Genomic DNA, 23,723 nt, shown 5'->3' on the forward strand with positions numbered 1-23,723 from the left:
AGTCGCGGGCTGCTTGAACGGCGAGAGCGGCGCGAGACTCGGCGGCGGCCGCCGGCGCGACTCCCGCCCGTCCCCTCGCGTCCCCTCCGCCGCCACCACCACCACCATGTTGGCGGAGCAGGAGAACCAGGAGAACGTTCCCCCGGGCGGCAAAGCAGCAGCGCCGCCCGCCGCCGTCACCCGCGTGGCGCTGGGGCTGCTGCGGGGCGGCCAGCAGCGGGCCGGGCTCCCGCCGCAGGTGAGGTGAGGGGAAAGGGGGGAGGCGCCGCCATCTTGGTTCGGCGGGAGCTGTCAGCGGCGGCTGTCAGCGGCGGGGCCGGGGCGGGCTGACCGGCCGCTCTTCCCGCTCCCCACAGGCGGCTGCGCGGGGCGGTGGTGAGGGCCATGGCGCGGCGGAGGCGCGGCGGCCGGTCGGCGGGCAGCAGGCCTTCACCATCCATGTGGACGAGCCGGACGGGGAGCAGCGGCGGCGGCGAGGCGGCCCGGCCACCCAGAAGGAGGAGGAGGAGGAGGCGGCGGCGCTGGGGCTGCGGACGGCCGTCTGTGCCCTGGGGGAGCGGCGGCCCCTCGCCCCCCTGGGCAACGCCATGGAGCTGAGCTTCGGTAGGTGAGGCCCCGCCGGGGCTCCGGCGGGGGCTGTAGCGAGGGAATGGTTTCCAGAGCGAAGTGGAGGAGAACTGGAGATCCTGAAGCTCTTTGGGAAGTGGGCTGGTCTGGTTCGGCTCGGAAGATAGATATGTTTCCAGTTGATGAAACCCAATTTGGTTCCTTTGAGCTTCTACACGTTGATCCCCTACTCTTTGTAGGTAGTATTATGCTTTTAACCTTAACAGGGACATGGGGTAATGGTTTTAATCTAAAAGGTGGTAGAATTAGACTAGATATAAGGAAGGATTTTTTTACTCTGAGAGTGGTGAAACACTGGCACACGTTGCCCAGAGAAGTGGTGGATGCCCCCGTCCCTGGAAACATTCAAGATCAGGTTGGATGGGGCTCTGTGCAACATGATCTAGTTGAAGAAGTCCCTGCTCATTGCAGGGGGGTTGGACTAGGTGGCCTTTAAAGGTCCCTTCCAACCCAAACTATTCTATGATTAACTGTTGGTACCTCGCAAGAGAAACCAGATTATAGACAAGAAGAGCAGCCCTTAGACTTTCACCCTTCGCTGCACTGTAGAGTTAGAAGGGGACTTTACTTGGGCAGATACTGAGACTTAATGGACTTTTCTCCCAGGTAATACCCTGTACTGGTGCAAGTGTTTTGAGCTCTTCCCAGTATGTAAGAAATGGGAGCTGTTGGATCCATCTCCTGTAATACGCGCATGAATATCTGAGGACTGATTTCACCATGGTCCGCTTCTGCATTCTCTAAAAAGCTGTGGTACTCCAGCCCAAATAGCTAGGCTTACAGGATTCACATCTGTGTAACAAGGTAACACAGGATGCACTGAGCACTACATAATCGCAAGAGTTTTCCATCCCTTTATTCTTATGGGGAAGATGAGAAAGGGGAATGGTAAGCTTCCCTGTTGCAGTAGTGTTTTGGCTTCCCTAGAGCCTCCTCAATCCCAGTCTAGTTGAGTGATGGTCTGCCTTCTCTGCCTGCCCAGGAGGCAAGAGACCCACCAGCCCTGGGGAGCCACCATTGGTATACTAGAGAATAGGGTAGTGTCTGCTGCAAGGGAGTGGTCTGACTGTGCCCCTTCTAACATGGCTGTTATCTTCTGCTTAGATTCTCCAAGTATTATGGATATTTCAATAACCTCAGAAGCAGAAGAGAAAAAAACAAATGTTAATAACGTGCCAGACTATATCGGCGATATCCATACATACCTTAGGGAAATGGAGGTGAGCTGCTGTCTCTTCTTCTTTGCATACAGCTTATGGGGGAGAAATTTGGGGTTGAGAAATGCACCCAAACATTAGTTACTACTACAGTGACTAAGTTAAATCTTGCTAGAAATAGAGAATTAAGATGCTGTGTCCACTGCTGTGAACACAAGATTGGTTTCATGTGATAAAGTTGGTTGTGCCATGCACTGAACAGAAGCTGGAAAGCAAGCTTATGGAAATATAACTGATTGATCCTAGACTTAGCATTGTTTACTTCTGATCTGTTTAAACTGTGGTAAATGGAGCTTAAACAGTTGCTTCCCTGCTGGCGCTTAGTCCAAACTCAGTGTTATCTATTGTCTAAACCTACAGGTGAAATGTAAGCCTAAAATGGGTTACATGAAGAAGCAACCTGATATCACAAACAACATGCGGGCTATTCTTGTGGACTGGCTGGTGGAAGTTGGAGAAGAATACAAATTACAGAATGAAACTCTGCACTTAGCTGTGAATTACATTGATAGGTTTCTTTCTTCAATGTCTGTTTTGAGAGGAAAACTGCAGCTTGTGGGTACTGCAGCTATGCTGCTCGCATCGTAAGTGAAATTGTTTAATTTAAAATTCTACCTGCTGGTCTCATACAAGTGGAAATCTTGTGGCTATCATACTTCTGTTGCCTATAGCCAGGCTAACTTGGGAGGACTTCACACTAGAAGAAAGATCAGGAGTTATCCACCTATAAGCTTGGCAGTTTGTATGAAACTCTGCATGCAAGGTTCTAAGCTGTCTTTGTAGATTGCCCTAATGTGGGGATTCATTATTTCTAGCTGTGGCAGCAGAAGGCTTCTAAACAGTATTTGAGGGAATATGCACAAGGCATGTGAAAGCAAAGTTTTTCTTGCTCTAATTATTAGTTTAGTGGGTTCTTCTGGAATTTCAGTAACTCTGAGTCCCAAATTGTTTAGTGCTAAAATATCAGGGGGAGGGGCTGTTTGCAAGGGCATGTAGCGATAGGACGAGGGGCAATGGTTTTAAACTAGAGCAGCGTAGGTTTAGATTAGATATTAGGATTCTTTACAATGAGGGTGGTGAGACACTGGCACAGGTTGCCCAGAGAGGTGGAGGAGGCCCCATCCCTGGAGCCATTCAAGGCCAGGCTTGACGAGGCTTTGAGCAACCTGATCTAGTTGAAGATGTCCCTGCTTACTGCAGGGGGGGTTGGACTAGGTGACCTTTAAAGGTCCCGTCCAACCCAACACATTCTGTGATTCTATGATCAGGCCATTGTAACTTTGTAATTTCAAATACTGCTGATCCATGAGCTATAGAACCAAGTGCAGCAAACTAGGTCAGTAACAGTGCCCAGCTACTTCACAAGTCAGAATTTAAATTAGCATGCTGCTTTCATTAAATGTTGCTGGTTATCTGGTTTTCTAGTACTCAATTATTTGCTCATATCTATTTCTCCTGGCAGAAAGTTTGAAGAAATCTACCCTCCTGAAGTAGCAGAGTTTGTCTACATCACAGATGACACCTATACCAAGAAGCAGGTTCTGAGGATGGAGCACTTAATTTTGAAGGTTTTGTCATTTGACTTGGCAGCTCCAACAATCAACCAGTTCCTCACTCAGTATTTCCTACATCAGCAGACAAGTGCTAAAGTGGAGAGCCTGTCAATGGTAAGTAAGAACTACTGGCTCGGCCTGTCTAAGTAGAGAGTTCTGTTACCATTAATGCACTTCACAAGCTCCGTTTCCAAGTCCCAACAGAAAAGAAAAGAAATGCTGAAGGATTCTTCAGTCCAGGCTTCCCCACCTCCTCCTATTTTTAAATGCTTAGTCTCCCTGGGAGAGTTCTGGAGAGTTGTGCCGTGTGCTCCTCCACAAGTCTGAGTTACTCCATTCCTGTTGCAGGCGGGCACTTGGCCTGGCTCAAGCACGTGTACTTACTCAGAGCAGGCAGAGATTGATGAACTTGAACTTGGGGTTTGTTTCACTGCTAGATAGTTCCCTCTTTCTTATCTAAAACTGGCACGCCTACCCACCCACTTTGGCTAAAAAGGACTTTTGTTATGGTTTTCCCTTCAACAAGCAGTGAGCTCTGCATCCAGAGGCTAATTTGTAAAGCAGCACGCAGATGAGGTTTCAGCTAAAGTTATATTGAATCCTAACTGCATGGCAGGTTCCTACATGGAAGCCTTTCTCTCATTGTGCAAAGGTCAGACCTGACTACTTTCTTCCCTCTAGATCTTACATACCTCTAAATATAAAATGTAGTGTTGAAAAAGCATGCTCTGGGGACGTTGTTTGACAGTAGCTAACAGTAGATGCTAAAAGAGAAAGTAGGTGGAAACTAGTAAAAGCTGTTGCTCCAACTGATGGCAGGATTGGAAGCTTAAATTAGGGTTCTAGTGCAACTGTCAAATGCTCTTCTACTTCCTTTGGGAAGCAGATGATTCCCTTTCTCTCGTTGCAGTACCTCGGGGAGCTGAGTCTAATTGATGCTGATCCTTACCTGAAATACTTGCCATCAGTTATTGCTGCTGCAGCATTTCATCTAGCAGACTATACGATCACTGGACAAACTTGGGTATGTACCACTAAACCTTGAGACCTCACGCACCTTTATGCATCTTTAGTGTTATTTGTACGCAGTTTTGAAAGCTGGGGACAGGGCTGCAGGAATTGCAGTTAACTGGGGATTGTTCCCTGTGGTATGCGAAAAGAGGTGGGGGGCGACATGCTTTTTCTTGGAAGGAAGAGGCATTCCGTTCTGGTCATCCTTCTCAAAGCTGTGAGCGGCTTCCTTGTGATGAGGAAGTGGGCGGTAAGAAAGGCTAAGCACTGGAGGCAAGGAATTCTTGCTTAGAATATCATAGTTACCAGGATTGTTGTAAATCTCCACGAACTGCTAAAATCTGAGCAGTGAGTATTAAACGACTTTGTGCTTGAGAAAATGACACTTGGCTAATCTCCTAGAAGAACGGAGTTTCAGCAGGAAGCTAAAAACTCTACCAGTGGTCATCAGCGCAAGCAAAGAGAAATGTTCAAATGTCCCTTTTCCTTTCCTTTTTCCCTCAGCCTGAATCCCTGTGCAAAGTAACAGGCTACACCCTTGAAGACATCAAGCCCTGCCTCATGGACCTACACAAGACCTACCTCAAAGCAGCCCAGCACATGCAACAGTCCATAAGGGAAAAGTACAAGAGTACAAAGTGAGTATCTGCAGAGACGTGCGACAAGCTGGTTGTCCTAGCACGTAACTGCTGAAGGGGGTGGGGGGGTGGGGTTGTGTGCATTTTGGGTCTGCAGTCAGACTCAACTAACCAAATCCACCACACAAGTGAAATGGTGACAAGACTCCCCAGGTTTTTCGCACATGTTTTGTTGAGCAATACTTTGTGTTCACCACCAGGTGAGGAATTTTGATGTTCCTACAGTTAGTGGGCAGGAGATGGTAACTAACACTCCTAAAAAAAAATCTGTCGGCGTGGCAGCCGGACAAGCCCCCAGATGTTTCCTGCCTTGTGAGAAATGTGCTTTGCTGCAGTACATGTGCTGTTCTTTATGGCAGAGAGCACTTTGAGTGAGGTGTCATCCTGCATCTTTTTTTTTTCCCCCCTCTCTAGGTACCATGGAGTATCGCTTATTGACCCACCAGAGACACTAAACTTATTGTAATAATCAAGAGACTGATCCTTTTAAAAGATGTATATTACAGGAAAATGATGTACAGTTTTAAACATGGTTCAAAATTCTAGATGTGATCACTCAGAATATTAGTACAGGTTTTGATGAGCTTAATTATGAAGTTAGTTTTATGTGGTTTTACTGTAAATCTTTTGTACATGCGATCTTGTTCAGATATTTAGCTGGGGTTTTATAAAAATTTTCTTTTCAAGCACGGAATTAACCATGCAGACCAAGTGAAGTCTGAGACTGCTTATCTAATTATAGACTAAACATTAATATTAGCAGTGCATTATTACAGTAGGGCTCTTTCTCCTTCCAAGTAAGAATGACTTGGACTCCACAGCAGTATTTGTAGCATTTTTATGCTGTCTAGTTTAAACTGAGAGTTAGTATAGATCCAAAATGTGGCTTAAGGGCTAGAGTACTGGAAGAAACTATGTAACAATGAGAATGCCTTGCTGGAATTGTCCCGTTAAGATGTGCCAGTTACTGGAAGCCTTGATTGCTATCTAACGTACTGCCAGATCTCCATCAAGGTAAAGGTTGGACTGCACGGCAAAAACCAGTATACCAGTTCATACTTCTCTCTTCCAGTACATAGAAAGCGGTCTTGCTATAGGTATTTTCTAGTCAACGTGTGAAACTGACGCTAATTTAAACCCGTGGAGTTCCCACTGATGTGTTAGCTGTCCCGAGAGCCCATCAATACCGACTAAAAAAATTATAGTCATCAGTCTGCTCACCTCATACCTCTCCAGGGGTGGTGGAGGGATTAAAACTGCAGGAGGGTGAACTCTGTACCCTCAAGAGAAGGGAATGCCTTCTGGCATGGATGGGCTACGTGCAGAGTTCTGTACGTCCCTCTTGCTTGGAAAGGGTTCCTCTCCAGCAAAAATGTAGACCAAGTGGTTTTATTTTTCCGTAGTTCTGGAACCGTTACATGAGCAAACTAGCACATAAACATCCACTTGATCTAATGGCGATGACCTTCAACCTGTGTAAATGGAGTGGTGCTGCCCTGTACTTGCGGTTCTTTGCATGTAAAGCAGTGAGCGCACGGAAGCTGGTCTAATTAAGCCATTTCCAGGTTGGCTAATAAACAGTTTTTTACATCTGATGGTGGTGGTCTTGCCAATACCTGAGGGGTACCCACTGAGGGGTAGTACTGCCCTCTTCAGCTGGCACTCATTTCTAAAGCTTTTTGGCAAGGGTGAACCTTGCGCCAACTCAACTTGAAGCCGATTCAGCGCTGTCCATCTGGTTATCTGGACAGCCAGCAGATACCAGTATCATTTCTTCACAGATGCCAAACAGCTGTTATGGTGTGGGTTATTTAAAATAAATTAAAAAAAAAAATCATCAGCCCTTTGTCGAGCTGACAAACATGCATTATAGTGAGACAACTCGCCTGTCTCGACTCAGTAATTAAAAACTTGCTGTTCTACCCCCACCCCTCTCTCCAGTCTGAGCCCTCCATGAACCAACTTAGTTACAAAACCCCTCAAGACTAAAGAATGCAGCAGGGGCTGCCTTTTTTGGCCAATCTGAGCTTTTTAGGATGCACTTTGACTCTTACACATGTTCTAATGTTTAATGAAGAACGTATGTCACTGGTCGACCATGTTCTCCACTAGCCTTTAGCTTAATTTCAGTAGGTTGCCACTGAAAAGCTACTGAACCCGCGCAGCGTATCATGTTCGGTGTGTAGCATTGGGAATGCTCCAACCTCGCAGGAGAGGGAGTTTGTTTATAATACAGGAACACCATTGCCACAGCTGCGACATCGGGTTGTGACCTTGGAAGGGCAACTCGAAACACTGGCTGGCAACTATTCTTTGAAGAGAACAGAGCACAGCGCTCTTCCCGAGAACCTGGGTTCTGCCTGCCCCTTCAGTTTTGTGGTGCAAGCTGGAAACTTTCCAAGACCACTGAGAAATACGAACTTTGGAAGAGGAGTAACTTAAAGGAGGCTCATTAATTATTTTCCCCAGAGAAGAGCAAGAAGTAGTATTTAAGTGAAAGGACTACAGTGATTTATAGTATTAATTTACTGCTTAATGAAATGCCCCTTTGCTCTGTTTTCAATGGCAGTTGTTCTGTTACTTGTTCCCATAGCACAGAGAAATATTCTCCCTTGCTCCTCGAGATTTGCTTTCAACATACCAATATGGCTTCCTCTGCAGCCTAAAAAATACCTCTGTCATGGGCTGGCATCTCTGCTCAGTATGATTATGTTCCACTTCCCTCAGCAACAGCTCTTGCTGCTGTGAGAAATACCATCTTTTTCCATCTTCTCATTTTCCAAAGTTAATATGGGACAACTCCAGCTCTTGCTACTAAGCTTTGAACAAAATATCCCAGGTTGTACTGTACTACTGTTTTGCCTATGCAGTTTAACTTCTAGTCCTTTCAAAATAAAGCCTCTAAGGAACATAGGGTGTGAAATATGTGTGAAGAGAGAAACAGCAGTGCAAAGAATACCATTCTTTTTCCTGAAGACGTTTAATGTCTTGTGATACTGCAGAAATAAGAAGAAACTGAATCTTCACCCATTCTTGTACTCCCGACAGTGACTTTGGGCTGCAAGAACCAGCACTAAGAAAACCCACTGATTTAGCTCCTGGGGGAATGGGGCTTTGTGTTCGTCCCTCTCTGAAAGAGCACCACTTGATAAAAGCTTTGCTTGGCCGGGAGCAGTTTACTAGTGTTTTTTATGTTAAATTCTAAATCTGATTTGGGGAATGTAAAACCTGTAACAGTAACTTCTCTCCTGTCACTATCTCATGAAATACTAAGGTCACATGTAAAATACTCCTACTTTGCTCTTGTAAATATGTGCATGTTTCCAGTTTGACTCGGTTTTCAAACAAAGCAGCTAGGGCAGCTATTTTGGAAACTTCCTCGTCACTTCACTTTGCCCCATTCGAAATCCAGAGCATCATTCTTTGAATATACTTCAAGAAGCATTCCTGTCTGTTGCATGTAATATTTAATTAAACTTTTTAAGAAACTCCATTGCTGAAGTATGAGTTGCTTCTCTATGACAGTTTTGCAGAAGTTCTATGCTATTTTTTTAAGTACATGTATTTCTGTTGATTTTTATACAAAGAGATTCAATGAAAGGTAAGATGCGGAGTGAGGCGGGCAAGGTTTCAAGTCACAGCACACCGTTTCCCCCTGTGAAGAGCATTCCAAGGCATGGCAATAGCTACCTTCCTTGAGAGAAGCTTTTCCTGGCATTAAACTTCAGCCGTAATTCCTGTTACCACCTGAACGCTTAACTGTCTGCAGTTCAGTTCAGTAACGGCAGAGGCAGTTTCATTAAGAAAACTGCATCTTGCCTCTGCAATTCAAGTTGTAGAACTTGAGTCAGTTCAAGTTGAACTAGGGAGTTTTCTGCTGCAGCCAGATGCAAACCACAGAATTTCACTTACATGCAATTTTTTTTTATTTAAAGCTGTGTACAATAGTTTTATAAAATATACATAAAATCAGGACCAGAGGAAATAAAATTATCTACAAAATAAGTTCAGTAATGATAGAACAAATTATGAATTGTACAGCATTTCTGAAGGAGGGATGACGGCTTTAATGAGCAGCTCTCTTCTTTTTTCTCCTTTTGTTAAATGCTTTTTTACTTGTGTTTTCTTGCTTCGAGTTGGTCTGTGCTCTGTGAGCAAACAACATTTGTATTAAAGAAACGTACTGAACAGTTTTATTTCAAAAGAGCACAGGCGGATCATCCATAGCAGGGCAACCATTGTGCAAAGTTCAAACTTCGTTTCTAGAAAGCATACTCTGCACAATAAGGGTGGCCATGGCTAGTTCAGGGATACAGCAATAAATCTCACTTCTTGGAGAGAAAACGTAAGATTAGCTGTAGGGGAGCATGTAGAATCTCTGCAGCATCTCCAAGGAGGAGCTGATTCAAATCCAGTTTTATGCTCTTACTCCCTTTGGATGTTAGTCAAATATCTATACCCTTTTCAGACAGCTGCAGGTCACCAGGATGACCGGCTTCCTAGGACAGGAGCAAACTGCCCTAGATTTAAAATGCCTCGCTCTCAGTTACCTATGTATACAGTCCCTTTGATAAACTGAGACCTTTCGTGGCCTTGCCAAAATCCTGTGCTTCCTGAAAATACTCCTCACAAACATCTTTCCCCTCCTAATTTCACATGATGGTTACCTTGTTTTCTTTGGTAGTTCCTGTGGTTCCAGAATGACAACTTCTTCCTCCTCGCTGTCGGACAGTACAATAGGTTCATCTAAAAAAACCCACACAAATCCACAAACCAATGAGCAGTTTTGTACAAACAACTTCTGCAACTAATAACCACAGCATTTTAAAAGAAGCATTCAGGGTGTTTAACTTGGAGCCCTCCATATACTACAGAAATAAAATTTTCTTTTGAAGAAAAGAGAAGTGCCCAGGTGAAGTGAAAGTAGTAAACGAGCGTAACTCTCAAGTGGAAAGTGGCTACAATGGTTCTCTCTTGCTAAGGACCTCTTTCACATTTGAATTCTAAACTGTTGATAAAGTGATATAATAAGCATTTCTGCTATCAAGATAAATACTTACCCTTCTTAGTTTCCTTCATTGTACTTGTATCCTCAGTTTCCATTTTCTGACATTCTAAAGCAGTTGCTTCAATTTCATCTTCCTCTTCCGCCGCTTCTTCCCTGTCAGATTCTTCAAGGTCTCCCCAGGAGTTCTCTATTCCTTCCCCAATTTGGGCTGTCCCAGGAGTGTGCAATATCGGTTTGGCAAAACTAAAGTAGTTAAGAAAAATCTTGCTTTGCCAGTAAACTCTTTGTATTCTGAGAGCAAACCAGTTGGGTTTTAAGCTGTATCTTTTCTCCCCAGCGGAAAACATCCTTAAAGGGGACCTGAGAGAGACTACTTCTCCAGTTACTGTAACAATCTGTTACTTCAGACTGCAGTTTTGCACTTTGTGCCAGGAATTAAGTTATGTTGATGTTTCCTCTGAAGGCTGTAAGGCTACCTAAGCTGCAAGGAACCTTGGGTGTGCGTTTAGCTTCTAGTAGTGCTAATGCAGGGGGTGGGAAGCCTGGTTTTCCCCTGAATAATGCAACAGAAAAGATACACTTCCGAAGGAGGGTCGGCTTTCGTGATGATTTCTTCTGCTTGTTCTTCCACGTTGTTAGTATCAACAGCAGTGCTTTCCATTTTGAAGGCAGTGATCTTTTGATTCGGTATAGATTCTGCAAAGCCGAACTTCCCACCTTCTTTCCTAGTCATTCAGTGACAGACATTACATCAGGATGTTTCACACTTAAAAATGCTTTCTCTTTTCCAGTTCAAATATACAAATACTTGTTATTTACTTACTATACAAACACAAGTGAAAACAATTTGCCGTTCAAACTACAGGTTGACATGACTTTTTAGTATGTTTCTTAAAAACACCCATTTCCCTTCCTTCCCGAAACACTCACCTAACTTTCTGGTCGTTCTCCAAGGCTTTTTGAATTAGTTCTGTTATTTCTGCAACCTTAACAGCTGTTATTTTACTGCATCTCAGAACCTGTTTGTTATACATACAACAACAGTTTACAATCATGAAAACAAGGTATTTTTAACTGTCAAACATCACAGGAGTCACAAGCACTTAAAATAAAATACGGAACCTTAGTATGAGGCACTGGATACACTATGAGTTGATGCAACAGGTTCACACAACAGCCTCTAGCTATTCATGACAGCGCAGCCTGAAATTAATTTACAGACTCCATCAGCCAAATCACAGGGGAAAAAACCACGCATATCTGACCAAACGGTGTTCCTTTCCTACGTCTCTTCTTCAACATGATGCACAGTACTATGCTCTTCCACTAGGACTAAAAATACATCATCTTTTCCAATTATATCCAACAGGTAATTGATTTCTTAGCTTCCAAACATCAAGGACATTTCACTACGAAGATTACAGCAAAGGAACTAGTTTATATACAAGAGGGAGACTGGTCAAGGCAAAGATTTACCTGATCCTTTATTAGCATAATCCCTCCACTGGACTGCATGGTACAAATTTCACGATGTTTATTCATGGCAATTACGAGGACACCATCCATTACACGTTCCTCGCGTTCACTTGGATCCACCAATAAATAGGTTCTAGAATCAAGTTTAAAGGCAACAGTAAAAATCTGAGGTGAGTTACTACCCTTAAAACAATTAAATAAAAGAATCAGTTTACATATTAGTAATTGCGGTTATATTCTCCTCCCAAAAGCTTTCTATGCTATCTGTGGAAAGCTGCTGGTTAGTTACACCGTGCAGAACACATAAATATCTCCCCATGGCATCCCACTTCAGATAAAGTATCTTAAGAAACTGGCTTGACAATATAAACATTTTTAGGGCTCTTCTATGTTTAAAATCAATTCTGCAGAACTGACAGTAAGCTGCTCCTGTCAGAAGACTTAAAAATCTTACCCTTGCTGGAAGAAGGCAAAACTGACACAAATAGGCATGTGGTGGATACTCAAGGGGACGGGATCGCGTTCCTCAGGAGTGTACTGTGAAAAGAATTGGCCCAGAAGACAATTATTTACAAAACACATTTAATGTCAAAGTTATGTACTGTACAAAGATATTTAAAGAAATAGAAAACAAAGAAAAAAAAAGGCTAACAAATGTTTAGTCATCTAAATATTAAAAAATTTCTTTTTTAACTCATGTGCAGTTCTTACTGTTTACTACCTACATAGGCATATACAGCACATTCATCAGCCTTATGCTTCATTTGGTCAAAATACTGTAAAATACATATCTTCCACAATTCGTATTCCCATAACTGAGGTTGATAAAATTCAGTATTCAGCAGGCTTCCTTATTATCCTTTCACATTTTGAATAGTAACACATCTATCCTAAAATGTAAGTATCTTGGAGTTTATCTGCTTACACACTTAATTCTCCCTTTTAGACAGATAGAAACAGCTACCTGTGATGATGCCACAACGTTTCTCTGGTAGAACTTACCACAGTTACTTCCTCTCCTTGCACAGACACATCTGGTCTGCGAAAATGACACAGAGCTACAATTCCTGCTATGCTGGCAGCATCAATAATGTTCCCATCATGATTTAAGAGGTGCAGGTCCAGACGAATTTGCCAAACCTGAGGAAATGCATATGTGACTGCTCGGTAATTTGTGACACGATTCTACAGAAGTTATTGTTTTTCAAGATAACTTCATTGTTTTGAACCATAAAAAGAACCAGCATTCAGGGCTGTGCTTAGGAAGATGAAAGATCTCAGTACATCCGAGACACCCAGTGTGCTACATTTAATTATGACAAAATACGTAACACTTAAGTAAACTTTAAACTTTACTCTGCAAAGAAATATTTGAGTGTGCAGGGTCTCAGCTACTTCAGGAAGCCTGTGTAGATATTTAAGTTAAAAACACCTGTAAAATCAGATGTGTGGCTTATATTATCCTAAAATCAGAATTTCTAGTTCCCAAAACAAGACAGAGACCACCTTAAAAACAGACTATATGTATCTTTTAGTTTAAAACCACTTGAAATTAGGTTTTCATACCTTTTCACCAGCAACAACGCAGAGAGATTCAGTATCTATACACTTGGAATTTCTCAGGCATCGTTCTATCAGTCTGTTCAGTTTCACCAATAAATCTGTTTGCCTGTTAAAATAAAGTTAACCCCAACTGAATACGATTAACGCAATATACTTACATGTATCAAAACAGCGGCTCTTATGTCATCCTTACTTAGTCTTTTTAAGAAAGCTACATACCTGCCAGGCTCAAAACCAGGTGCAGCCATCGGTGAGAGCTCAAGATTAAAGAAAAGTATACCTTCGGTGGGACGATTTGGCTTGGGGGGTACAAGTTCACAGGAGACTTGTGCAAGAACCCTGCAAAGATACATAAACCACTTAGTCACGGAATTTAGCAGGAAAAAACCTCCTACCACTAGAAACAAAATACATACTTTGAGAAAGCACAAGGTTAGGCTTTTAGTTTGTACTTGTCGCTCCTGACAGTTTCTCATTCAGTGCCTGTCATACATACGTAAAGCCTTGTCAACAATTGAGTGTACCAAATGTAGACATTAGAACATGTCTAAAAATAGACTCAGGCACATGAGAATCTGTAACTAAATGCTTAGGTAAGTGTGTATACTCCACGTTTCCGCACACAAAAAAGGGCTGTTTGATTTGTGGAAGAGTACGAAATGTAATGCGAGATCAGTGAATAAAGCGATTAAAAATTATAATAATTTTGTATTTTAGAAATTTGTTGTAATCGATAACCAACACAGAAACCCCATCCCTTCCCGTCCCACTTCTCCTCTATGGTCCCATCCTTGAATTGCTACCACTTTTAGGCTTCGGTCCTTAAAATCTGTTTAACGTGACGGCAGCGGGCTTTCAGCCTGACAGCCTTTCCTGAGGCCGCGGAGCCGGCCCAGCCCCCCCGCACCCACCTGGTCTTCCCCAGCTCCACGATGCAGCAGCCGTAGTCGGCTCCGAAGGAGATCCGCACGTTCCGGTAGTCATAGCACTGCCGCCCGTCCAGCCGCTGCGGGCCCAGAGACAGACACACCGGATTAATGCGCCATAACCGGGGGGAGGGTCCGGCCTACCCCCGGGCGGCGGCAGGGGGCGACCCGCGCTAGCCGCCCCACCCTCCTCGGGGACGGGGAAGGGAATGGAAAAGGGGATGGAAAAGGGGAAGCCGGCGACGCACCTTCCTCTCCTCGACGGCGCGCAGGATGAAGCGCCGCTCGCAGTTGGAGAGCGGCGTCGCCTTCATGGCGGTCCCTGAGGCGCGGCGCGAGCTACAGCGGGAGCCCGGCGGCCGCGCGCGGTGAGCGCGTCATCGCCGCGAGCGCGTCATCACCGCGCGACGGCGGGTGCCAGTGCGCAGGCGCAGAGCTCCCCTCAGGGCGGGCTCCGCCCACAGGCCGCTCCCCCCGTGCCGTGAGGCGCCGCTCTCCTCAGTAGATCCAGCCGCCGTTATTGGTCATCGTCCCTTACAGGCCGCTAAAAGACGGGCACAGGGGCCTACTTCACCTGGGACGGGGCTGGTGGAGCAGCCGGCCCCATCGCGGCTCTCCCCGCCCGTCTTCAGCGGCCCCCTGGGCTTGTGCCAAAGCGCCGGTCGTCGGGGGAGCCGTCTGGAGTTTAAAAAAGCGCGTCTCGGGCATTTCGAGTGGATAACGGTGTTGAAGTGCAGTCTTCAAGGGGCGCGTGCTCCCGCAGCCCCTGGAAAACAGCTGAGTTGGTAGCGTGAGCGAGGCAGGCAGTGCTCTAGGCCAAAATGCAGCAAAGGCTTCAAATATTTCAGAGGAACGTCCTTCCCTGTTCTGAAGTGTTGCCCGTAAGTAAAAACTCAAGGTTTCAAGTAAAAACAAGTGTCTGTTACGCTTAGTTTGAGTTGAACTGAGAAAATGGGTTACTGTGTCTTCCCACCAATGCTAAATCCCAGACACTCTGACTTTTCTCACACAAAATTGTTTAAATATCTCAGCTATATTGTCTTTTTAAATCTTGTTAACACACTTAAGTTCTAGTGCAAACTAAAATTGAGTCACATTTCACTACTTCAAGTTTGTGCAAGTGAGGACAAGTGCTGTCTTGATTTTTCCATGCTGGTTTTATGATTTAAGATTAGGTTAAATGAATATAATCACAAATATTCAGTGTAAAAGAATATTGACGTGATCACAAAAAGGCCCCCTTGGTGTAAGGACAAAAATAAGCAAATAGTTTTCCCAAAAGGCACTATGTGTGAAGCAGCAATAACGAGCAAAATGATGTAACGTGTCCGACTTTAGCCACAAAAATGCTAACATTTAGTGTAAAGTTCTCTCTCATCACAGATACATGGTTGATGGGGTATTTTCCTTGGAGTTTAACTGTCAGTCTTTAGGTAGAAATTCTGTCTTGGATTTGCTTTTTCTATTGTTTTTTTGAGCTGAGTGCTCACAGTATTAGCCCAAAGTTTAGTGTGGCAATGAAAGTGGTTCCCGGCGTTACTATGAAGAAGCACCGCTTTTCCCTCCTGTCACTCTCCGTGTGGGAGCAATCTCCAGATGTTTGATGGTTTTGAGCCTGGCACTGGGCAGGGTGTTAGCACCAACATTAGAGGGGCAATAAAAGAGGTGCCCAGAGACAGTGAGAACAAGCACCACTTTTCCCTCCTGGCACTTCCCATGTAGGATCAATCTCCAGACGTTTCATATCTATTGAGCCCAGTTATGGGGAGAGTGTGAGCCCTACAGTTAGAGGGGCAATAACAACAGTTCCAAGACAGTGAGAACAAGCAACAGTTTTCCCTCCATGTAGGTCTTCATAACTGTAATCAGGCAGAACCCTTGTGGCACTGAGAGCCACCTTTGCATCAGAGAAAGGTACTCAGGGACTGCAGGGGGCCTCTGCAGGAGACATATTGGAGGGTTTGGCTCTCTACTGTTGGACAAAGACGACCTTTTGTGGTTTCCCCCTGCTCTCCTGCTCCGTGGAAAAGGCAGATTGAGACCATGGCCAGCTTCAACTGTGTACAGTAAAAGTATTTCAATTTTAATTTTGTCTGTCTCCTTTCCAACTCCTTTTTGGGGTGCCTGCATGATCTCCAAAGAGGGGGATAACAATTTGGGACAAAATCTTTACCTTCCAGCCTTTTGAGGACCTTGGTAATGCATTGAAATTGCAAGCAGTAGTTACTACCTGCAGTTAAGAGGACTACATTATGCTTTTGGAAATATTTGAAGGCAGTCTGCTCTCTACTCTAGCAATAGTAAAAAAGAGTTTGTGCCTCCTCACTTGTAAACTGCTTTGAGTGTCTGAAATGCTTGATGTTATGGGTACTGCTGAGATGTGCAGGAGCACAAAGTTCATGGTGCAGAGAAGTAGAAGATAGGCTTGATCTTGGCATTTACTTACGTACATGTGATAAGAAACTTCATCAGCAAAAAGAGAAACCCTATGACAGAAGAAATATTCACAGTCCCTGAGAATAGCGTGAACATGCACAGCTTGTTGTGCAAAGACAATGCTTTCTCCCCCTTGGGGAGCCAGTGCAGGCTAATAGTGTACTAGTTTCTTGCTGTACAAGAATCAGAATTCTTCCACCCACCTTGTTGTGTTAGTGTCCTAAGTAATCTTTTTGGCCGTGTCAGTGTGCTAGGTAACCACTGTTGAGGAGCATTCCCCTCACAGAACTTAGTTTCTGTTGTCTGTAGACAGCAGCCAGTGATACTGACCTCCACTGCAAAGTGCCCTGAGATCATTGGAAAGCAGAGTAAAATGCTTAGGTAGTATGTTATCATTTTATCATCCATTCAGGTAATGATAGGGTTTAGCAGACTGAGCATGCGGGATGTTCAGATAGGATGTGGGAGGTTGGTTTGGTTTGGCAAGTGCAAACCAACCGTGTCTTTTTCAGTGTCTGCTGCTTGAACACGTGTCTGCCTTGGCTGATCTGTTTCTTTTGTTTGTCTTTCCTAATGCTCATAGGACACTGAAGGACAATACTGAAGCTGTTCTGGACAGCACAAGAGCCATGAAACAGAACTTGCCTGAGGGAGGAAGATGCCAGGATACCATAGTGATAGTTAACTTAGTGTAAGTCATTAAAGAGGTTTGAAGTAAAAGGCTCCTCTGACAGCTGCCCCAGCAAGGGGAATGCATCACTGAAGTCTTAGTTGAGGATTTTTTTCCTATGCAAGTATTCATCAATGCTGTATTTTGAAAACACTGCGAGAGTGTGTTTTGCTTAAGCCAAAGATCAGGATCATCCTTTTAACTGGTCTTAGTTTTGTTCTATTCCAAATCAGGAGGTGTTTGATTATAACTATGTGTAAGATGAATTCAAGGAGAAAAATAACAGAAATACCTCCTCTCTTCACAATTTGAGTACAAGAAAACTTTCACTCTCGGTGATGTTTGTATGGTGACAGGAGGAAATGCTGTTAGATCAATTTTTAGGAGCTTGTAAAATTCATGTAAAGAAACAGAGCTGGACGCTAACCCACCGAATGCCGAGAACAGCCTGATAATTCAAGTCCTAGAAAGTGGCTAAAACCTGGTAATATGACAATTCTTTGCAGGTGGTTTTGATGACAACTCTCCACTGAACTCGGTGGAGCAGTTTGACCCATGCAGTAAGAAAGAGAAATACGTAGCAGAGCTTACAACTCTGAAGCATTTGATCCCATAGTGAAGAGGTAATTTAAAACTTTTTATTTGGCTTTATAAGACAATGAAATCTGCCTATATGAAAACACAACATAATAGAGTGTGCAGCAGGAGGTTTATCTGTTGTTTCCTGGTAATAATTGAATAACATCCATGACTAGTGATGCAAGAGTGCTGCTTATGCCACTAGATTCTTGTAAATATTAAAGCACTGTCTCCTCACTCTTTCCATCCTTTGTCCTGTTCCCTGCATTCAATAAGAATTGACATTCTTCTGTTTGTTTCAGTCTGATTTACCAGACAAATAATGAGAATAAACTCAAGGGGTGTATTTTTGTGCAGAGTATACAACTAGGCTGTATAACAGAATTTCAGACACAGAAAATAAATACTTTCAAGTTGCTTGGAAAGGACTGGAACTTCCCCTCCCCGCCATCTTCTTTAAGTGGGAACGGGTGGGCTCTGTGTCACACTGCAGGGCAGAGACAGGCGTGGCTGTGTGCTCTTGTCTCAGCAGCCAGATCCGGGACGTGGGACAAGGATCCAGCAACGCTGTTAACTGCATGTGAGCTCTGCTGCCTCCTCCAAATGCCCGAGGAATGAGAATACGGGAGGCACTGCACAGCTTTTAAACATCGTGTTTTGTACAGCAGGTTAAGAAATAAAAACAATACATTTTCTTTGTGAAAGTGTTACCTTCTGCCACCTGTAAAGGTTTTGGTGGCTGTCTATCAATAATGATATAGAAAAGCTTGTGAAAACACCAAGTAAGAAACTGTGAAACCAAGTAGCCTGGCAGTGCTGCTGCCAGCTGATACATTTCTCCTCTTGATGGGAGAGTGCCAGCACCCGTGGGTGCTGCCTGTGAGTAACTCACATGCATTGGTCCATCCTGACAGCATCCAGGCACCAAAGGGAGACGTGTGTGTTCGCAAGGAAATAAGGTTACAGCAAACACAGTGGTATTCCCCTTGGTGTGGGAACAGCTCTGCTGTCGACCCTGTAGCTGGAAGTCAAATGGTGCTAGGTTTGAGCACCATCGTTAAGATAGATGCTTCTGTTGTATTTCAATTTGCACACCACCACCCGCAACGACATTTGTGCTCAGGCTTCTGGAGGCATATTGTTAAGGGCTGGCAGGAAAACTGCAAAAGTTTACAAGGAACAAGCCTGTTGCCAGTATAGTGGTGTCCACATTCTTAATCTTAGACGGCACCAGAAGTACAAAGATTTTGTGCAGAACTGTTTCTAGAAACACTATTGCTGGAAATGTGATAATGATGTTGAAGTATATTAAAAAAAAAAAAGTATAGGATTACTGTGGCAACATGCTAATGACTTACCTGCATATAAAGCTATTGTGATTTAACACCAGCAAACTCGTTTTTCTTCTTCCAGTACTGGCAACAGGATAAGGGTGACAAAGATGGAGCCCCCCCAGGCTGAAAGAAAAGAGCAGCCTACCCTCATTCCCCATGGCGAGGCAGCCCTCCAGCAGCAGCAGCAGGCATTAACTCCCACTGCATCTTTTAATTTAAAACTAAACTCGGGATTTGCGATAGCAAAATCATTCAGGATCATGAATTCATTGCATCTAAACATGATGCACATCTGACCCCAAATGTGGAATTGTTACTGCTTCTATTAATGATGTTTTTCCTGCATGTAAAAGCCTTGAACTCACCCATAAAAATCAGGAACCCAAAGAGGTCTGTTAGTACATCCTTTAAACACAAAGAAAAAATAATTCTGTAAGAATCCAGTGCAGTCACTCACATCAGAGTTTCCAGCCTGCTGATATGAACAGGCTTCCAGGAAGAGCAAGACCAGACTCTGGACCACTCCTGACCAGCCCCCTTGGCCGTGTATCTCCAGTCACGACTATGCAGCCAGCGCTTATAAGTCACCCTGCTGCCACCCCAGCTTCTGGGAAATGCCATCTCCCCGTCTCAGCTCTCTTGCTGCCCCCAAGTTAGATTTCTACCCGTTTAAGTGAGATTTCTGACCACTACATTAAGATAGGAATTTCTGTTTGGGTTTTTTACAGGACATGCCATAACACCATGATGATGCATGATTATTGTTTATTTCAATTTTGTAAAATACATCCTTTCAAAATAATCTTAAATTCACACCTTATTGTTTACATTCAAAGAGGATTGTGAGAATTCAGTTGTATTTTCACAGCTTTAATTACTTTTAAATATTGCTCTTCCTCAAGGGCATCTCATTCCTAATAGAGCCATGCTTGCAGCAAAACTGTTTGGATTAAACATATTGCTAAAATATTCAGATGTGGACAGAGGACTTTAGAATGCGATGCAAGTGCTACTTGCATGTTTTAAAATGTAAACAAAATATATGCATGCATTCTTAGTCCCATCAGAAAGACTATTTCCTCCTGTCTTGATCACTGGCTGAGGGAAAATGATTTCACTGAAATGTCCTCCTGTAGAGGGGGACGCAGTCTGGCAAATAACCAAGCCTTCGCAGAGGGCTCTGCTGCAGGGAAGCAAGAGGTAACACTGATCCCAGCCAGGTGCTGGAGGGATCCCGTATGTGTCTCCAGGATCTCTTTTCAGATGCAGTGGGATCTGGGGGCAGTTATTCCAGCGTCAGTGTTGTTAACCCTTGTAGCATGCATGGATGTAGGGCAGACTGAACACATCACAAGCAATTTATTCATCAAAACCAAGGAACATCTCTTGCTCATGATCTGGTAAGACTCAGGGGAGCAGTCGGAAGGTTAGTTAAATAAAAGGACAATTGCCACCAGCATGATTGATGGCAGACTCTGAAACCAACACTCCGGCTGAATAGCCTCTTTCTCTGTGCTCCATCGGACTGCAGTCAAGTGCTAGCAATATAGATGCAGACAGACCAGCAGCAAGAAGACTGTCAAAGCCCCGTAAAATTATATGAGATTGCTTTGCTGCTCTGAACTTTTGTGCACACTTACTTAAAATCAGGCTGCCTTCCTGCATCCCGACTGCACGGCGTCAGTTCTGTGTCTTACCTCCACTTGCAACAACATTTTGACTCTGAAGTGATTCCATCTCATCTAGGAGTTGGAAAAGAGCTGCATGAGAAAATCCATGTCAACAGGCAAAAACATCTACAAACGGCAGACACTGAGGAATGGGGGGCAGGCCTGGTCGACTCAGGGAAACTCCTGAGTAAATAAAGGTTTGTTAAAGTTAAAATTGAGTGCTCAGAATGCAACACTGATTGCGCAGCTTCCCAACAACGCCAGCCCAATGTAACTGCCCTGAACCACAATGAGAAACAGCAGTAGTTGCGTTTACCTCATTTGCTGCATGTCCTCCGCTCTGTCTGCGGAGACAGCTGCAGGATGCTCAGCCTGATCTTGTGTGATGGGAGCACGGCTCTGACACCAAATGACACTGAGATTGATTTTACAAAAAAGTTGTCACCGAGCAATAAGAATTCAGCCAATTAACTTGTTCAAGCTTAATTAGAACAAATGCCTGGGAAGTCCGTAACTCCAGATTACTCCCACAGTTAAATGGGGCTTTCTATCTTCATTTAGGCTGAAACTGCTTTTAAAACTATTTTCAACATAGCTGCAGTGCGCATTTTTGCAAACCCAGTACTTTATTCCAGATGCTCCACTTAAATTTTTTGCTGACTGCTTTTACCACATCTGTATTGGTTTTCTAAACCTTTTAATGTTCTCTCGACTGGAACTGGCAGCAAATAAAGTACTCCAAGCCAGGAGATGAAACTTATATTTGTAATTCTTTCCTGGCTCTGTCAACAAGGCTGGTGTTGCTGCCACTTCACAGCATTTTAACGCAATTCCTTGGATTCCACACAGTTTCATTTTAAAACTGTTCCAGCACAAGGGAAAAAAAAAGCCAACAGGCAGCTATGTAATTTCTGCCGCCTGACTTGTCTGCAGGGGTTATCGCGTTCCACCACTGCACGCAAAAAGCCCGCGCAAATACACAGCTGCCATCAGTGTTCCACTGAAATGGTGACTCCATCTTTCAATGGGTGCACACCCATATGTTAGGTGACACAGCAACCAGCGTCCTGACAGAGATAAGACGACATGTGCACTGGGCTGTGATGACGAGAACACAGGTGTGGTACGGCTGCCTGCCCGGCTTCTAGGGCACCCCTGCTACCTGGCAGCATCCCACAGGAAAATTTCTCTGAAGCTTATTAAATTAATGGTCCTGAAAATTAATACTCTAAGCAGGCAACTATGCAGCTAGAGCTGTTCCTGGGAGCAGCAGCAAGGCCTAGCTCTGGTTCAATTGCCAACGAGAAGCATTTTTGTGTCTTCATTTGCTTGATGGGTAAGACTTAACTCGGGCCAAGAATCATAAGCAAATTATCTTCCCCTACACACATTTTCCAAGAAGGTAAAGTAAAGAAAAAAGGACAGTGCAAGTCAGCACACCTAACTCAGCACAGGCTGCTGGAAGAAAGTAATTGCAAATCCATGCACTGTTCTGACACAGTCTGAGTCAGATCTCCAACTGAACGGCCGCCAGATGAAACAAACAGCACATTACGCCACATGGCGATTTTCTCCTGCTTCTCACTTTTCTGTTGTGCAAGCAGATGCCAGCTCCCTCGCCAAAATCTTGCTCAGTGCAGGACAGAAAGGACAGGAATGGAAGAGCAGAGCCAAAGAGCGCTTCTTTCTTTCCCTCCTCAGTGGGCATCCTAGCCGCTCTTGCTGCTGCCATTTGGTTACCAAGGTCTTCCTTTTACCTCCAAGAGACTGCCATGCCTTTCTCTTACCTCTTCTTTCCCAGCCCCTCGCACCTGGCCCTGCTTTGCCCCAGCTGGTTTTCTTGCTTTTTAATCACTCCCCACCCGACATGGGTTGCTGGAGCACCCATAGGCCAGCTAACCATACTCTGTCTTATCTAATTACCACCAAAGATCTACAACTTCATGCTCCCCCAAGAACCACCCCCTCTGCTCCACACACTCCCTTTTCCTACTTGCAATGTCTGCACACACACACTTCAGCTTTCAGACGAAGCCCCTTTCACTGTGGCACCAACACTGCTCCAAGGCATGCCAACACTTCCTCCACTGCAGCCTGTCAGAGGGGAAAAAAGGAAAGCTGAGGTGGGCATACACTCGTCCTGCTCTATAAAGCCCATGGCCACAGAAACACACAGCACAGCCCTGCTGGAGTCATTAGCCAGGGCACTGCTGTCTCCAGCCCCTTAAGATTCATCCCTCTGCATGTGTCTGGTGCTGATTCACATTCACCAATGACTGGTTTTTAGCAGAAGGTTAGTTACTGCCCTTAATTAAAGTTATCCTCACTGAAGAAAGGGCAAAGCTGTCAGACAAAAGGGACCGGTAAAACAAAAGACTAATTCTGTCTTCTTTTTCATGTTAGAAACCAAAAGACAGAGGGCAGCATCAGACTAGTATGCATGCAGTCAGAGAGAGGAAAAAAGGAAAATACATACTTACCAGGCATCCAGAGCTTCCAAGGGCACCTGGCCCAGTAAAACATACCCCAGCCTCAGTCAAAATAAACAGGATTTGGAAACATGCTGAATATTTTGCCAAAGTAGTACTTACAAATGAATCCCAGCATCACAGTCTTGTCAGGAGGGACACCTGAATGTCAAACTTCAAGGTTAAAAAACCTGAAACACAACATTTTGATATGTTCCCTCAAAAGGTGGGAATGAGGTGAAGACAGTGACAAGTTTGTGCTGTTGAGTATTTCAAGAAATGCAGCTGCATTCCAAGGGAGATGCGCGGCACAATCACAAATTGCACAGCCACATCAACCCTCACCTCCAAGCAAAGCTGCACCCAGGGGCTGTGCTTGTGCGACTGTGTGCGAGCAGAGCACAGAGGAGGGTGAGACATCTCAGCAAAACAAGAAATTCCCCCTGCCCAGGCAGCTTGGTTTTAATTTCATCTTTACAATTTGACCAACATCTCTTTCATCTGAAGAACTTGAAGACAAGCAAGTTAAAACTCATGTTTTAATTTT

At 44.4% G+C, this 23,723-nt stretch overlaps 2 protein-coding genes and 1 long non-coding RNA gene across 3 annotated transcripts; 2 read left to right on the plus strand and 1 right to left on the minus strand.

The window, feature by feature from the left end:
* The first annotated feature begins 14 nt into the window (after nt 1-14).
* On the plus strand, nt 15-8,910 carry CCNA2 (cyclin A2). The gene is made up of 8 exons (XM_063336065.1): nt 15-238; nt 357-603; nt 1,732-1,847; nt 2,205-2,428; nt 3,307-3,511; nt 4,308-4,421; nt 4,913-5,046; nt 5,461-8,910. The coding sequence occupies exons 1-8, from the start codon at nt 107-109 to the stop codon at nt 5,510-5,512; spliced, it is 1,224 nt and encodes a 407-aa protein (XP_063192135.1). The 5' UTR covers nt 15-106; the 3' UTR covers nt 5,513-8,910.
* A 27-nt stretch (nt 8,911-8,937) lies between these two features.
* EXOSC9 (exosome component 9) lies at nt 8,938-14,417 on the minus strand. Its single transcript, XM_063336064.1, has 12 exons — nt 14,268-14,417; nt 14,005-14,099; nt 13,313-13,432; nt 13,097-13,199; nt 12,533-12,670; nt 11,985-12,067; nt 11,531-11,663; nt 10,985-11,073; nt 10,633-10,779; nt 10,107-10,297; nt 9,714-9,792; nt 8,938-9,194 (listed from the first exon to the last, which is right to left on the minus strand). The coding sequence occupies exons 1-12, from the start codon at nt 14,331-14,333 to the stop codon at nt 9,113-9,115; spliced, it is 1,326 nt and encodes a 441-aa protein (XP_063192134.1). The 5' UTR covers nt 14,334-14,417; the 3' UTR covers nt 8,938-9,112.
* Nucleotide 14,418: 1 nt separating this feature from the next.
* Nucleotides 14,419-23,692, plus strand: LOC134516152 (uncharacterized). The gene is made up of 3 exons (XR_010071238.1): nt 14,419-14,900; nt 17,039-17,748; nt 19,118-23,692. It is a non-coding gene; the product is annotated as an uncharacterized LOC134516152 (long non-coding RNA).
* Nucleotides 23,693-23,723: the final 31 nt, after the last annotated feature.

Source organism: Chroicocephalus ridibundus, chromosome 5 (assembly GCF_963924245.1).
Source record: "Chroicocephalus ridibundus chromosome 5, bChrRid1.1, whole genome shotgun sequence".
Taxonomy (NCBI): Eukaryota; Metazoa; Chordata; class Aves; order Charadriiformes; family Laridae; genus Chroicocephalus; species Chroicocephalus ridibundus.

What these genes read in the sequence shown, in the direction of transcription:
- CCNA2 (XM_063336065.1), top strand. Translation starts at nt 107, where the DNA reads ATGTTGGCGGAGCAGGAGAACCAGGAGAACGTTCCCCCGGGCGGCAAA. An exon ending in GGGCCGGGCTCCCGCCGCAG is followed by an intron (nt 239 to 356) that starts GTGAGGTGAGGG and finishes CGCTCCCCACAG; the next exon opens with GCGGCTGCGCGGGGCGGTGG. An exon ending in CGCCATGGAGCTGAGCTTCG is followed by an intron (nt 604 to 1,731) that starts GTAGGTGAGGCC and finishes TCTTCTGCTTAG; the next exon opens with ATTCTCCAAGTATTATGGAT.
- EXOSC9 (XM_063336064.1), bottom strand. Translation starts at nt 14,333, where the DNA reads ATGAAGGCGACGCCGCTCTCCAACTGCGAGCGGCGCTTCATCCTGCGC. An exon ending in GCGCCGTCGAGGAGAGGAAG is followed by an intron (nt 14,100 to 14,267) that starts GTGCGTCGCCGG and finishes CTGGGCCCGCAG; the next exon opens with CGGCTGGACGGGCGGCAGTG. An exon ending in GCGTTGTTGCTGGTGAAAAG is followed by an intron (nt 12,671 to 13,096) that starts GTATGAAAACCT and finishes GCATTTCCTCAG; the next exon opens with GTTTGGCAAATTCGTCTGGA.